At 40.6% G+C, this 16,223-nt stretch overlaps 1 protein-coding gene across 2 annotated transcripts; it reads right to left on the bottom strand.

The window, feature by feature from the left end:
- Positions 1 to 255: 255 nt before the first annotated feature.
- On the bottom strand, positions 256 to 1,591 carry LOC146983940 (hatching enzyme 1.2-like). 2 transcript variants are annotated; one of them, XM_085783053.1, is made up of 2 exons: positions 1,470 to 1,591; positions 256 to 1,217 (listed from the first exon to the last, which is right to left on the bottom strand). In XM_085783053.1, the coding sequence occupies exon 2, from the start codon at positions 1,129 to 1,131 to the stop codon at positions 325 to 327; it is 807 nt and encodes a 268-aa protein (XP_085639179.1). In that variant the 5' UTR covers positions 1,132 to 1,217; positions 1,470 to 1,591; the 3' UTR covers positions 256 to 324. The 2 variants fall into 2 exon arrangements, with proteins under 2 accessions (XP_085639179.1, XP_085639180.1); XM_085783054.1 differs by lacking the exon at positions 1,470 to 1,591 and having other exon boundaries at positions 256 to 1,233.
- Between the last annotated feature and the right edge of the window lie 14,632 nt (positions 1,592 to 16,223).

Consider the following 16,223-nt stretch of genomic DNA (forward strand, 5'->3'; position numbering starts at 1 on the left):
AACTTTAATTAATTCATTGAATGATTAATGGCACATAATGAAATTTTTGCCTTTACATACATTTCTGTACATAAACATTCACACCTAGATAGTTAATACATGCATACATTAATATTTTCTGTTACAAAATGATATTTTTGCTACAAGTTTGGTGATTTAAGGCAACAGGTGCACTAAAGGGTAATTATGATGAATAGATCTGGATGCAAAATCTTGCTGTTTTAAAAGTTGCTGTAAAGCAATTTGACCTGTGATTTGAAAACTTTTTAAGAACCAAATTTGGAGCTTTTGAACAATGGCAAAGAAAACTCAAAGATTTCTGATTCAAAAGCAGCTGTATAACTTGTTGAGTTTGTAGACATCAAGTAATGACATATCCCTCCTCTGGCCGATCTGGACTGATGGATCTGGGATTGGGGTGATAGTGTCTAGACCATTTATGGAGAAACCACGTCTTCCATAGTGCATAATGGAGGAGTAGTCATACGGAGTGTCCAGGTTGTTTGTTTCAAGCTTCTGGAAGTTATCCCTCTCTGAAGGTTCGATATTGTCCCAGTTGATCCAGACATACTGGTCTCTGTCGCTCCGGCTCTGCTCATGCTCGAAACCCAGGGCGTGGATGAGCTCATGTTGGATGACACCACGGTGGATGCAGCCGTCTCGTTTGAGGGAGAGGAGCTGAGCGCCACCAACTCTGCCCACATATGAGAAGCATCCATCTCCGTTCACGATGCTGATGTAGTCTGTGTGTGTGGTTCTGGGAATGAAGTTGATGCAGGTCCTGCCACGGAAAGACCGCATGGCATTGCGGATAGAAATTCTGTCTGTCCATGAAAACTCATTGCTCAGTACATAAGGGACCTGCACTAAACCTCTGGAATCGTTCCTCCATAGATTGGTGGTGCCCCATATGGCGTTCCGTGCTGTTCTGGTTCTGGTCCTGGTCCTGGTCTGCAGTAATAGGTCACCTTCCATCAGCTTCTCTTTGGCCTGCTCATTAGCTGTCAAAATCCTGTCAAAAATATTCTCTGACCCTTTGTCATTGTAGTCAGATCCTGTTTGCTTTCCACCTTCAGTGAGAAGACAGGTGTGGAAGAGGACAAGCAGCACCACAACAAGACTGAGACTCATCTTCAGAGTCTGGGAGTGTGGAGGTCTGAGGGTCTGAGAGCCTTGCTTCACGTGAACACTTGACTGTGCTGTGTTGGCTTTGAATTCTGAAAGACAAGGAAAAAATATTAAACCAGTGAATGGCTAAAGTGTTGAATTGAAGATGTACTCAATATTTTGTGCAATACTATATTCAATATTCATTATTATATGCAATGCTGCCATTAAGTATAATTAATTATTAATTTATTAAGCTTTTCGGACAAATCATTGGCTCAACAATACCCTTCAGAATTACTACAGTTGGGGGCACCGTGACAGTCATAAAACACAACCAAGTAAAGGCTGAGGATACTCACAAGCAGCTGTTGTCTTCAGGTCGATGGGGTGATGTGGACTTATCTCTCTGAAGAATGATAAGATTCACAAAGTGCTGTAAACCTGCTGTGTTTCTCTCAAACCTGTGTATTTATGTGTTCCAGTGTGTCAATGTTTCCCAAAACGCAAAAGATAACAGGCAATGTCATTGGACAACCAGAGAGAGAGGGCTGAGCTGTGGTGTCAGTGTCATTCTATGGAATGATGTGATTTTTCAAATTAATTTAGCAGAAGTTGGGGTCTGATTCATCTGAACTTCCAGCTAAAATGATTTATCGGTAAAATTTACACATTTCCCATTAATTCAGGATGTTTCCTAGCAATAGAAATTATCAGAATGTATTTAGGACGAAGGGCAGTGAAAATATGATTGTTTTAAAAAAAGTTGTCTTGTGTCTCACTTTACCCCAGCTCAGGGGTAAACTGAGACAAACCAGAGAAATCAATGGGGTAAACTGATCCACTTTTCCACTCTGAAACTACCATAACAACACATGTTGTAACAGTTAGAATCCTGACAGCTAGCTTGACAACCACACTTCCCAAAACTAATGTCGGACTAGTATCAGAATCATGGGGATTGGTCAATTAAAGCAGAAGTAAGTGGTCCGGTCGTTTTCGCTAATGCTGCGTTCCAGGCAGGCTTTTGAAATCGTAAATTACAGCTTCAAGTCACAACTTACAACTTTGTAGCGTTCCAGACAACCCACTCGTGTTTTTCCGACCTGTTTTACCGGTGAAAGTCACTATAACGGCCACTCGTAACTTCCGACCGGTGAAGTCGTACCAGATCGAACTGGTACGACTTCACGGTCGGAAAAATACGAGTTTCCTTGAACGCACCATAACAGTCCTCGTCCCTACGTCGCCACATTCACGGCGTCCCTTGGCTGCACACACAGCCCTGCATGCCGTTCTCTCTCCTCATTGGATAAAAACTGTAGGATACGATAAATGTTTTCTCCTCGGCTCAGAGCAGAGCAGAGTGACCGACAGACCCGTGTTTCAGACCAAACACTCTATGTAAGTGATTGCTGTCGGAAGATATAACTATTTAAGACTTATATTAACACAAATATATCACTTACTTCTGCTTTAAGCACTTTTTTTTCTTAACACAAAGTGACTCAAGAACAAAATCAAATACAACACAAAATGTTTTAATTAACATTCAAATGACAGATAGAACCAGTTAGATTAAAACACAGTCTGGGGGTCAGATTGTAGGCCCCGACAGTTGTGACCATTTTGATCCGAAGTCCTCTTGTAGCCTATGTGGGGGGAGCCGACAAAGTGGAATGTGACTAAAATTGAATGTAACCAATATTAAGAGCTGACTGAAGAGCACATAGCATAACAAAGCAGTGTGGCTACAGATCATGTTTGATCACGTGAGATTTCTGGCTTGGGGGACGAGATTCTAGTGTAAATCTTTGTGTGTGGTGTGCTCAGTCTCACTCATGGATTTATTATAATACATCCATGGTCTCACTTTCCCCGCAGCATTTGTCTCACTTTACCCCAACACCCCCATTTTAGAAAAAACAACCTTTCAGCCAGCATCATCACATGGTTTTATGTGTTGGTAGTTCATCATCATGTATCATATAAGTTTTTCTACCTGAATCAATTTGCTTTGGCACAACAGTTGATTAAGTTGACAGCAAGAAAATTTACTTTTACATGCAAAAATCATATTTTTGTGAAAAAAAAAAAATGCTTTCCACAGCATCATGAGGTCCTCTCCTTCATGACCATGGGGAAATGGAAGGGGCTTGAAAACATAATGGTCACATGACATTTTCTAGATACAGGGGGTGTCTCACATTACCCGGTGTATCACATTACCCCACTCTCCCCTACCTGTCTGCAGCCCGCAGAAAGGGGGGTGGCTAAAGGTTGATTGTGATTGGAGGAGGAGGAGGTTTATATTAGCGCCCCTAGTGGCTGCACAGCCGGCCAGCCTCCCCTCCTTAGTGGTCGACTCGCCCAGCATTTCCTACTTACGTTTTCCCAGACGCTGCCCGGCGGGTTATGGGAATAACGCCGTCGGATCACCGTTTATGGTCGAAACTACGACGGTATCTGATCGTGTTCCAACCTCCAACTTTCATTCTTGATGAATGAAAACATTCTTGGCAAATGTTTTCGCTTTCGTCCATCTTGCGCCAGTCGAATAATTTCACATGTGTGTGGAGGCTCATGGAAAATGTAGCTACTTCAATTTAACTTTCTGACATGAATTTGGCACATGAACAGTTCATGTGCCAAATTCATGTCAGAAAGTTATTATCTGTTATTATCAGTATCTGAGTCTAAATCGATGTATTCTCTCTTCCTGTAAAACGATTTCAGACATTTGACGACTTATCCAGCACTCGAGGCCGAGGGCCATCCAATAATTTTGCTTCCAAAATTGTTTCTTTTGTCTCAGCTCTGGGCTCAAACAGTCTGCATGGTCTCAGTCCAAAACTGTTCATCTCTGCCTGTCTCATCACCTGGGCCGTTGCTAGGAATTCTGGGGCCCCTGAAAGAATACTAGAGTGGGCCCCTACCCCCTGACTTTTCCACTTTTTTTCTTAGACTACGTATGTATTATCATTGCATGCAGCATTACTATATGAGTATTAGTCAGGGTCTTATGCAGAATAATTCAGTCATACAAAGATTAGACTACTGGGGTTTTTTGTGGGCCCTACTGGGCGCTGGGCCCCTAGAATTATCATCACCTTTCTCCCCTATACAACAGCCCTGCTCATCAAGTGTGTGAGGGTGCGGTAGAGAAGTCCTCCACAGCAGCAGACAATCCCTCAGGTGGTGCTTAACATACCTTCAGTGTGACAGCAATCAATATCATGTCCCTGCTTAGCTTCCTGTGTTCAGCAGATTTGCATGCAGAGCTGCATAACACTCTGAGAGCTGTTTCAGGACGTTCTGTGCTGGAATTTACACTGATTTAATAGTTTTGAGGTACAGTAGGCCTGTTTGTACCTAACTTGAGTATTTCCATAATTGCTAATACTATTGTCTTTACAGAGTAAATGGACGGTAACACTTTGTTCACTGCAGCTCTGTACAGACTCCTTTCCACCTGGAGAACAAGTTGATCCCCCTACATGTCACTGTGTAATAAGCTAGATAATATACATGTTTCCATCCAATAATTGATTCATTCATTGATGGATAAGTATGTGCCAGGTGTTACTCTGTGCGTAACTCAAAGCGCTCAGCTGAGGGAACTATTATTTAGGTAAGTTAGGCAAGGCAAGGCAAGTTTATTTGTATAGCCCGTTTTTACAAACAGTTCATCATCATAACAACATCCTCTGCCCTTAGACCCTCACATTGACTGAGGAAAAGCTCCATAGAAAACCCTTTTAACAGGGAAAAACTGGAGAAACCTCAGGGTGAGCAACAGAGGAGGGATCCTTCACCCAGGACGGACAGACGTGACATGGATGTTGTTACAGACAAGAAAACAGTTTACAACAGAGAATGTGAGAAACATGAAAATGTTAACAATGGCTGAAGAAGGAAGCTTCTGGTAGGCAAGGGAGAGCAGGCCAGCTTAATGGGAGGACTGGATGGCAGACTGGCTCATAGGAAGGAAGGGCAGGCTGGTTTAACAACAGGGGAAAGGGGGGGCGATGCAGGCGGAGGTTGGTGTAGAGAGATGGAGCTCCGGTATGGCAAGCCGTTTGAGCATTTATTCCATATCCTTGATATCAGGCTTCAGTGTCATTCACTAGTTTGACTACTATCAGCACTAGTTGGATACCTGGCCACACTAGTTAGACATTTTGTCCAACTAGTTGAACAAAGAGTCTTACTAGTCACTCTTTTTCAGCAACTAGTGACACTTTTGTCAAGCTAGTAACAACATAAGCCTTACTAGTGAAGCCAGAAGCCACACTAGTGGCACCAAAATACAAACTATACAGCATTTTGACAGACTTGTGGCCCTCTGGGCTCAACTAGCAATGCTCAAAGTCTTACTAGTGAACTAGTGAGCTGCAAAAGTGCTGACTAGCTAACTAGTAGCGACAATTCACCTCACTAGTTTGCTAGTAAGCTCAAGTTATTTACACAAGTTACACTTGTAAGAGCCAAAATCATCACTAGTGTGACTAGATAGCGATTTGCCCCTTACTAGTTAAACTAGGAAAAGTCTCCTTGACCATACTAGTTAACTAGTGGGGCTTAAAATGTTTACTAGTTGAACTAGAGGAAGCTGAAATGCTCACTAGTTCAACTAGTAACACCTTATTGAGCTCACTAGTTAACTAGTGGGGCTTAAATGTTTACTAGTTGAAATAGTGATGCTGACATGCGCACTAGTCACACTATCTTTTTGACCTCACTAGTTAACTAGCAAAGCTAGACTCATTCCTAGTTGAACTAGTGGAAGCAAAAATGTCAACTAGTCACACTAGTAAGACCAAATGCAAATGAGGAGGCGGGTATAAAGTTAAATTGAGGCTTCCTATTTGTTCTCCAGTTCAAAATAAAAGATACCTGCGAATCAGGACTCAGAATTTTGTTATTACTCCACCCACTACTTTTAACTATTCAACATGTTGACCTGAGGAATGCAACTAGTTAACTAGTGGCATCATGCTTCATCTTACATGTTAACTTGTCAAGGCAAAACTGTGACTAGTCAAATAGCTGAGGTCTCGTTAGAGCCAACTAGTGATGCTAAAAATGCTTACTAGGTGACTAGTAGAATCCAAAATGTTTTCTAGTTACACAAGTAGAAGACAATTTGGCCTTACTAGTTAACTAGTGAAGTTCAAAACCTGCCACTAGTCAACTAGTAAGACCCAAATTGGCCACTAGTAACACTAGTTGTTGTCTTTTTGACGTTACTAGTCAACTAGTTACACATGTTCTCTTACTAGTTAACAAGTTAGGTCCAAAAAGATTCACTAGTTGACTAGTGACACTCTTTTCGTGGCTCACTAGTTAACTAGGCAATGCTATTTGTTGTCACTAGTCAGATTCTGCACTGAGCATGTAAAGACTTTGACCAAACCTGTTGTAAGTTTGTCTTACATGTAAAGCTATTCTTTGAACTAGTAAGGACTTGCTCAGCACTATTGGGCAACTGTGCACAGCAAGTGAGACATTTCTTTTGCATGTAGGACTTTTTGTTGCACTAGTTGACATCTTCACCAAACAAGTAGATATCCTAATCTTACTAGTACAACAAAGCTGCTTAGTAGTTAACATTAGCACGTCACTAGTTAACTAGTGAATGCTGCTACTGACATACATGTTAAACAAGTGGTATTTTATCACAGTACTAGTTGTACTAGTAGGATGAACTTGATGACTAGTAAGCAGCTTTGTTGTACTAGTATGATGAGGATATCTACTTGTTTGGTGAAGATGTCAACTAGTGCAACAAAAAGTCCTACATGCAAAAGAAATGTCTCACTTGCTGTGCACAGTTGCCCAATAGTGCTGAGCAAGTCCTTACTAGTTCAAAGAATAGCTTTACATGTAAGACAAACTTACAACAGGTTTGGTCAAAGTCTTTACATGCTCAGTGCAGAATCTGACTAGTGACAACAAATAGCATTGCCTAGTTAACTAGTGAGCCACGGAAAGAGTGTCACTAGTCAACTAGTGAATCTTTTTGGACCTAACTTGTTAACTAGTAAGAGAACATGTGTAACTAGTTGACTAGTAACGTCAAAAAGACAACAACTAGTGTTACTAGTGGCCAATTTGGGTCTTACTAGTCGACTAGTGGCAGGTTTTGAAACTCACTAGTTGACAAGTTAGGAAAAAAACACATACTAGTATAACTAGTACACATTATGTCTCTTACAAGTTAACTGGAGGAACTTCTTGAACCCTACTAGTTTGCAGGTGAAGTTAAAAATGTTGTCATGACTCTTACTTGTAGTTGGTGCCCATCACTAGTTAACATGCTAGATGAGACACACAGCCAGTAGAGTTGCAAGTGCCACTTAGAAGGCAACATGTTCCACTAGTAAACAGCATGCAAATGAATGGGCGGGATAAAGATTTTTATTGGTCAGTGTTCAAATGAGTGCTGAAAAGCCTTAAAGTGACAGCTCTGGATATTGACTTTGAGCGGCAGCGGTTGCAGGAGATGTTTTTTTTTATTATTATAAAATGCAATTGCAATGCAATTAATTTAGAGGGCATGCTGTAAATGTAGTGCACATGAAAATCAAACAGATCTCTAACAGTTTGATTTAAAATAAATAAATTACACATCAAAAAAGAAAAACATTAATATGCAGCTGATATCATTTAACATACCATGAGTATTTATTAAACTGGTACTGGTGGCCTATTAGGTTTCTTCAGTTACTGTGCACTGCATATGGTCTGTTTTCAATCATGATAAACTTGAAAGTCATAGCGATAGTGGAGATTAAAAAATAAATCCAAGCAGGTGTTGCACTATGAGAACATTGACAGCCGCGAGCGATCACTTCAATCCTGACAAGAAGTCACACAAAGAAACACGAGTCGAGAGAATACAGTCAGTTTTCAAAATAAATCAATTTTCAAAATACATTTTGGAGAAATTAAGCCTCGAAGTTGTCTTGTTTTGGTTTGTTTTGAACCAGAAAAGCTCTAATACTATTGTAACATCACTTTGGCCCATAAATTCAGACAATGGTAGGCTACAATTAACCTCAGGACCACCCAGACTACTTCCTCATTCATTATTAAGCAAATTTCTGGTATCATTTTGGAGAGATTATGCCTCAAAGTTGCATTTTTACCTTTTTTTAAACAAAAAACTGTAAAATTCAATGTAAAATAACTTTGGTCCATAAGTTCATAATGGTTTATGCTAGTAGCACTAGTGACACTAGTAGTACTACTGCAACTGGTAAACTAGTGTCACTAGCGCTACTAGTGGCACTAGTGACACTAGTAGAACTACTGCAACTGGTAAACTAGTGTCACTAGCGCTACTAGTGACACTAGTAGAACTACTGCAACTGGTAAACTAGTGTCACTAGCGCTACTAGTGACACTAGTGACACTAGTAGGACTATTGCAACTGGTAAACTAGTGTCACTAGCGCTACTAGTGACACTAGTAGAACTACTGCAACTGGTAAACTAGTGACACTAGTAGAACTATTGCAACTGGTAAACTAGTGTCACTAGCGCTACTAGTGGCACTAGTGACACTAGTAGAACTACTGCAACTGGTAAACTAGTGTCACTAGCGCTACTAGTGGCACTAGTGACACTAGTAGAACTACTGCAACTGGTAAACTAGTGTCACTAGCGCTACTAGTGACACTAGTAGAACTACTGCAACTGGTAAACTAGTGTCACTAGCGCTACTAGTGACACTAGTGACACTAGTAGGACTATTGCAACTGGTAAACTAGTGTCACTAGCGCTACTAGTGGCACTAGTGACACTAGTAGAACTATTGCAACTGGTAAACTAGTGTCACTAGCGCTACTAGTGACACTAGTAGAACTACTGCAACTGGTAAACTAGTGTCACTAGCGCTACTAGTGACACTAGTGACACTAGTAGAACTATTGCAACTGGTAAACTAGTGTCACTAGCGCTACTAGTGACACTAGTAGGACTATTGCAACTGGTAAACTAGTGTCACTAGCGCTACTAGTGGCACTAGTGACACTAGTAGAACTACTGCGACTGGTAAACTAGTGTCACTAGCGCTACTAGTGGCACTAGTGACACTAGTAGGACTATTGCAACTGGTAAACTAGTGTCACTAGCGCTACTAGTGACACTAGTAGAACTACTGCAACTGGTAAACTAGTGTCACTAGCGCTACTAGTGACACTAGTAGAACTACTGCAACTGGTAAACACTAGCACTAGTAACAGTAGTCTAGCAGTTGCAAGTGTTACTAGTGCCACTAGTAGCACTAGTAACAGTAGTCTAGCAGTTGCAAGTGTTACTACTGCCACTAGTAGCACTAGTAACAGTAGTTTAGCAGTTGCAAGTGTTACTAGTGCCACTAGTAGCACTAGAGACACTAGTTTACTAGTTGCAAATGTTACTAGTGCCACTAGTAGCACTAGTAACAGTAGTTTAGCAGTTGCAAGTGTTACTAGTGCCACTAGTAGCACTAGTAACAGTAGTCTAGCAGTTGCAAGTGTTACTAGTGCCACTAGTAGCCCTAGTAACAGTAGTCTAGCAGTTGCAAGTGTTACTAGTGCCACTAGTAGCACTAGTAACAGTAGTCTAGCAGTTGCAAGTGTTACTAGTGCCACTAGTAGCACTAGTAACAGTAGTCTAGCAGTTGCAAGTGTTACTAGTGCCACTAGTAGCACTAGTAACACTAGTTTACTAGTTGCAAATGTTACTAGTGCTACTAGTTTAGCAGTTGCAAGTTTACTAGTGCCACTAGTAGCACTAGTAACAGTAGTCTAGCAGTTGCAAGTGTTACTAGTGCCACTAGTAGCACTAGTAACAGTAGTTTAGCAGTTGCAAGTGTTACTAGTGCCACTAGTAGCACTAGTAACAGTAGTCTAGCAGTTGCAAGTGTTACTAGTGCCACTAGTAGCACTAGTAACAGTAGTCTAGCAGTTGCAAGTGTTACTAGTGCCACTAGTAGCACTAGTAACACTAGTTTACTAGTTGCAAATGTTACTAGTGCCACTAGTAGCACTAGTAACAGTAGTTTAGCAGTTGCAAGTGTTACTAGTGCCACTAGTAGCACTAGTAACAGTAGTCTAGCAGTTGCAAGTGTTACTAGTGCCACTAGTAGCACTAGTAACAGTAGTCTAGCAGTTGCAAGTGTTACTAGTGCCACTAGTAGCACTAGAGACACTAGTTTACTAGTTGCAAATGTTACTAGTGCCACTAGTAGCACTAGTAACACTAGTTTACTAGTTGCAAATGTTACTAGTGCCACTAGTAGCACTAGTAACAGTAGTTTAGCAGTTGCAAGTGTTACTAGTGCCACTAGTAGCACTAGTAACAGTAGTCTAGCAGTTGCAAGTGTTACTAGTGCCACTAGTAGCACTAGTAACAGTAGTTTAGCAGTTGCAAGTGTTACTAGTGCCACTAGTAGCACTAGTAACAGTAGTCTAGCAGTTGCAAGTGTTACTAGTGCCACTAGTAGCACTAGTAACAGTAGTCTAGCAGTTGCAAGTGTTACTAGTGCCACTAGTAGCACTAGTAACACTAGTTTACTAGTTGCAAATGTTACTAGTGCCACTAGTAGCACTAGTAACAGTAGTCTAGCAGTTGCAAGTGTTACTAGTGCCACTAGTAGCACTAGTAACAGTAGTCTAGCAGTTGCAAGTGTTACTAGTGCCACTAGTAGCACTAGTAACACTAGTTTACTAGTTGCAAATGTTACTAGTGCCACTAGTAGCACTAGTAACAGTAGTTTAGCAGTTGCAAGTGTTACTAGTGCCACTAGTAGCACTAGTAACAGTAGTCTAGCAGTTGCAAGTGTTACTAGTGCCACTAGTAGCACTAGTAACAGTAGTCTAGCAGTTGCAAGTGTTACTAGTGTGGCAAGGTGAAGAGGGCCCGGGCGGGGATTGAACCCACACCTCCCGGGTAAGAGTCATGAGCGCTTGCCAGTCACCCAAAGGGACATCCCCTTGGCCAAGTAGCCAGGGCACATGATCAATTGGAGGCATAGTGACAGGACCACCACTGTCACACTAGTGCCACTAGTAGCACTAGTAACAGTAGTCTAGCAGTTGCAAGTGTTACTAGTGCCACTAGTAGCACTAGAGACACTAGTTTACTAGTTGCAAATGTTACTAGTGCCACTAAGTAGCACTAGTAACACTAGTTTACTAGTTGCAAATGTTACTAGTGCCACTAGTAGCACTAGTAACAGTAGTCTAGCAGTTGCAAGTGTTACTAGTGCCACTAGTAGCACTAGTAACAGTAGTCTAGCAGTTGCAAGTGTTACTAGTGCCACTAGTAGCACTAGTAACAGTAGTCTAGCAGTTGCAAGTGTTACGAGTGCCACTAGTAGCACTAGTAACAGTAGTCTAGCAGTTGCAAGTGTTACTAGTGCCACTAGTAGCACTAGAGACACTAGTTTACTAGTTGCAAATGTTACTAGTGCCACTAGTAGCACTAGTAACACTAGTTTACTAGTTGCAAATGTTACTAGTGCCACTAGTAGCACTAGTAACAGTAGTTTAGCAGTTGCAAGTGTTACTAGTGCCACTAGTAGCACTAGTAACAGTAGTCTAGCAGTTGCAAGTGTTACTAGTGCCACTAGTAGCACTAGTAACAGTAGTCTAGCAGTTGCAAGTGTTACTAGTGCCACTAGTAGCACTAGTAACAGTAGTCTAGCAGTTGCAAGTGTTACTAGTGCCACTAGTAGCACTAGTAACACTAGTTTACTAGTTGCAAATGTTACTAGTGCCACTAGTAGCACTAGCAACACTAGTTTACTAGTTGCAAATGTTACTAGTGCCACTAGTAGCACTAGTAACAGTAGTTTAGCAGTTGCAAGTGTTACTAGTGCCACTAGTAGCACTAGTAACAGTAGTCTAGCAGTTGCAAGTGTTACTAGTGCCACTAGTAGCACTAGTAACACTAGTTTACTAGTTGCAAATGTTACTAGTGCCACTAGTAGCACTAGTAACACTAGTTTACTAGTTGCAAGTGTTACTAGTGCCACTAGTAGCACTAGTAACAGTAGTCTAGCAGTTGCAAGTGTTACTAGTGCCACTAGTAGCACTAGTAACACTAGTTTACCTGGCTTTTTTCAAAACTCCAACTAAAATATCAGATTAGTCTACCACTTTCCCTTGGTCAATTGAGGTCCGGTAAAACATATGACGGTCTTTCAACTCTTCTCTAGCCATATGTATCATGATGTCATGTTTTTGTGCACAAAGTCACATGATCATGCCTTTTAACCAACATGTCACAAGAAACGGAACGGTAGCTATATGGCCATATGAAATGGAAAAGAAATGCTCCAGCAAACTATAAGCAAACAAATCAATGTCAGCACTGTTCAAAGGCAGACATGCCTTTTTTCATGATAGTTGGAAAAAATGACACTATTTATTTAATTATTTTTACATTTTTTGATTGAAAGCCGTTTTTCAACATTTTTTATGACAGATAGCAGCCCCTTACTAAAATAGGCCATGAAAGGGTTTGATAATAAAAATATTGATGCAATTACACATCATTCATTGGAAGACACCTAACCCTACGTAACAGAGAAAAAAAACTATTATACCTGTTTTTAATTTGACATGGTGTGATGTTAAAAATTGCGGCTAAAAACTGGAGCAGGAGATATGCAACAGGACCAGAGGATTAAAAGTTCCTCAGGCTTTAAAGGGTTAAGCTCCCCTAGGTGGCATTCATGTTGGAGAACCAGTAAGATTCAACCATTTATAATCATATTCCGCCCCCTAATTACCATTTGGTGTTACTAGTGTGACTAGTTGACATTTTTGCTTCCACTAGTTCAACTAGAAATAAGTCTAGCTCTGCTAGTTAACTAGTGAGGTCAAAAGATGTGTTACATGTGTGACTAGTGCGCATGTCAGTGTCACTAGTTCAACTAGTAAACATTTAAGCCCCACTAGTTAACTAGTGAGCTCAATAAGGTGTTACTAGTTGAACTAGTGAGCATTTCAGCTTCCTCTAGTTCAACTAGTAAACATTTTAAGCCCCACTAGTTAACTAGTATGGTCAAGGAGACTTTTCCTAGTTTAACTAGTAAGGGGCAAATCGCTATCTAGTCACACTAGTGATGATTTTGGCTCTTACAAGTGTAACTTGTGTAAATAATTTGAGCTTACTAGCAAACTAGTGAGGTGAATTGTCGCTACTAGTTAGCTAGTCAGCACTTTTGCAGCTCACTAGTTCACTAGTAAGACTTTGAGCATTGCTAGTTGAGCCCAGAGGGCCACAAGTCTGTCAAAATGCTGTATAGTTTGTATTTTGGTGCCACTAGTGTGGCTTCTGGCTTCACTAGTAAGGCTTATGTTGTTACTAGCTTGACAAAAGTGTCACTAGTTGCTGAAAAAGAGTGACTAGTAAGACTCTTTGTTCAACTAGTTGGACAAAATGTCTAACTAGTGTGGCCAGGTATCCAACTAGTGCTGATAGTAGTCAAACTAGTGAATGACACTGAAGCCTGATATCAAGGATATGGAATAAATGCTCAAACGGCTTGCCATACTCCGGTGGATATGTGGAAACACAGAGAGAGGGCAAGACACCATGGCCAAACTACAAAGTGCAACAGATAATGATAATGACAGTTCAAAATGTGCAGAGAGGAGAGGAGAGGAGAGGAGAGGAGAGGAGAGGAGAGGAGAGGAGAGGAGAGGAGAGGAGAGGAGAGGAGAGGAGAGGAGAGGAGAGGAGGAAAAAGGAGAGGGCTCTGTGTAACCAGATGTGTCCCCAGCAGTCTAAGCCTATAGCAGCGTAGCTATAAAATGGTTCAGAGCTACCTGAACCAGCCCTAACTAAAAGCCCTGTCATAAAGGAAGGTCTTAAGTCTAGACTTAAATGTAGTTAGAGTGTCTGCCTCTTTGACCCATGGAGAGAGCTGGTTCCACAGTAAAGGAGCCTGGTAACTGAAGGCTCTACCTCCCAGTCTGTTTTTAGAGATACTGGGAGTCACTAACAGACCTGCATTCTGGGAGCGGCGTGCTCTGGTAGGACAGTAAGGAATAAAATTAAAGGTCGTCAACAGATATTTTTAAAAATAAATATATGTCTGTATTTTGTTTATTTACTTTTTTTATCAATTCCTTTTTTATCATTATTATTATTATTTTTTTTTATTTTTTTTTATTTTCGTTTGCTTTTCCTTTCTGATGTCTTTTTTACTTTAGTCATGAGCCAAGTTTACATTTGGGTTTGGATGGTGACTTGTTTTTCTTTCCGTATCTGTGTGAATACAGAGAGCACTTGTATGTTGTCGATGTTTTGTTCGATAAAAATCAATAAAAGTCTATTGGAAAAAAAAAAAAAAGAATAAAATAAAAATAATTTTGCAATAATTACAAAAAGTGAAAGAGGAAGTGGTGGGGGCCGTAGATGACAGGATCAAGTCTGACAGTAAATACAGGACTGTGTACTGGTCAGTGAGTCAGTGATTACTGGGTGTGTCAGCACTTGTCATTTGACTGAACATCACAGTTTCTGTTTTACTTCACTCATTTGGTCTCAATAATGTATTCCACTAAATCTCAGTCTGAGCAGTGAGCCACATCATCGTGTACTCATACACCTGTGGCCAACATCAGAGGTGGAACCAGTCCTGTCATATCCTGATGTGTGCATCACCTCAGTCAAATTCAGCTCTGCAAGGAAAAATGTGCACAAAATCCTATTCTATGGGTGCTCTTTAATATTTAATGCAGAAAAGAGTCATTATTATGTTATTATTATTATTATGTTATGTTATTTTACTGAGGATGAAGTCTGAAAAACACAGGTTGTTTTATACTAATGGAACTCACATAATTCACTGAATTGTTTTATACTGAACCCCTTCATCACGTATCATAAAGCAGATATTTTTATTTTAAATAAAAATATTAGGTTTATATTAAAGTCATGTGACTTTACTGATTGACCGAAGTGAGGGTCAAATCAAGCAAGAAAAGCATGAAGAAACGAACCATGTAAGCAAGTTTTTTCACTGGAGCTGCTGAAAAGAGGCCCACAGACAGCGAGCATAATGAAGACGGTAAAAAGAAGAAAGCTAAATATGACAGCTATATAAAAATGTGGTTTCATTGCTGCTGGGGATGCAACAGCTCCAAATCTGCTGTGTGTAGTGTGCAGAGAGAGAGACTTTTCATCTGCTTATAACAACGTAAATAACAACACTCTGTTACACCGCCTCTCTGATTTTATAGAAGACTTTTTAAAGGATAGACCACAGCACATGCTTTTTAATAGTTTTAAATCTAGTGCATTGATTTTAAAGACAGGACTGTCCTAGGGCTGTGTAGCAGTGAAGGAATGACACACAAGTACGCAGATGACACAGCCCTGGTAGCTCACCTCACTGACACCCACACACAATACCAGCAGGAAGTCCACACCTGGTTCAAACCTTTGCTGAAAGTTCATTGGAGCTGAACATCACGAAAACCAAGGTGCTCTGCTGTGGGTCCACGGAGAAAACCCCAGTGGATCTGCTTATTCCAGATGTGTCATATAAATAGTCATTGTTTTGTTTAGATAATGGGTATGTCATCTGTCTGTCAAATCAAAGTGCCTTTGCAAATGTGCTGTTTTCACCTTATCTTGATTCTGGTCCAGTGCATCAGTCTGTGTGCTGACAGTGTGTGTGTGTGTCTGTCAGGGTGTGGACACTGTCTCATGCTCAGTGATCTCAGCCTCTGAGAAACTGCTACTGGTCACCAGTTGCTGGTCTGTGACTGTCCTGTAGAGACACATTCATTGACAGACTGACAAATCCTCATGATAATAATGTGTGTATAAACTGCACTAAGCGTTGTGCTTCTGGGGGGACATTGATCCATAAAAAACATAATTTTTTTTTAAAAAATACGGCATGACATTATTGCCATGTTATTTTGTGCAGCTTTATATATTATATCAAACTTTACAAGATTAGAAGAAAAGTGACTCTTTTCTTTTAAATTAAATTGAAATTTTGAATTAAATTTCTGAATATTCCTATAGGGTTTGATCATCTACTGGTGATCAAACCCTATGCTTTGCTAGCTGGCGCTCACCGTAATATTGACTTTGTCAGGG

The sequence above is a fragment of the Trachurus japonicus genome, chromosome 7 (genome assembly GCF_045865225.1).
Source record: "Trachurus japonicus isolate A0001 chromosome 7, Traja_1.0".
NCBI classification, from domain to species: Eukaryota; Metazoa; Chordata; class Actinopteri; order Carangiformes; family Carangidae; genus Trachurus; species Trachurus japonicus.

What these genes read in the sequence shown, in the direction of transcription:
- LOC146983940 (XM_085783053.1), bottom strand. Translation starts at nt 1,131, where the DNA reads ATGAGTCTCAGTCTTGTTGTGGTGCTGCTTGTCCTCTTCCACACCTGT.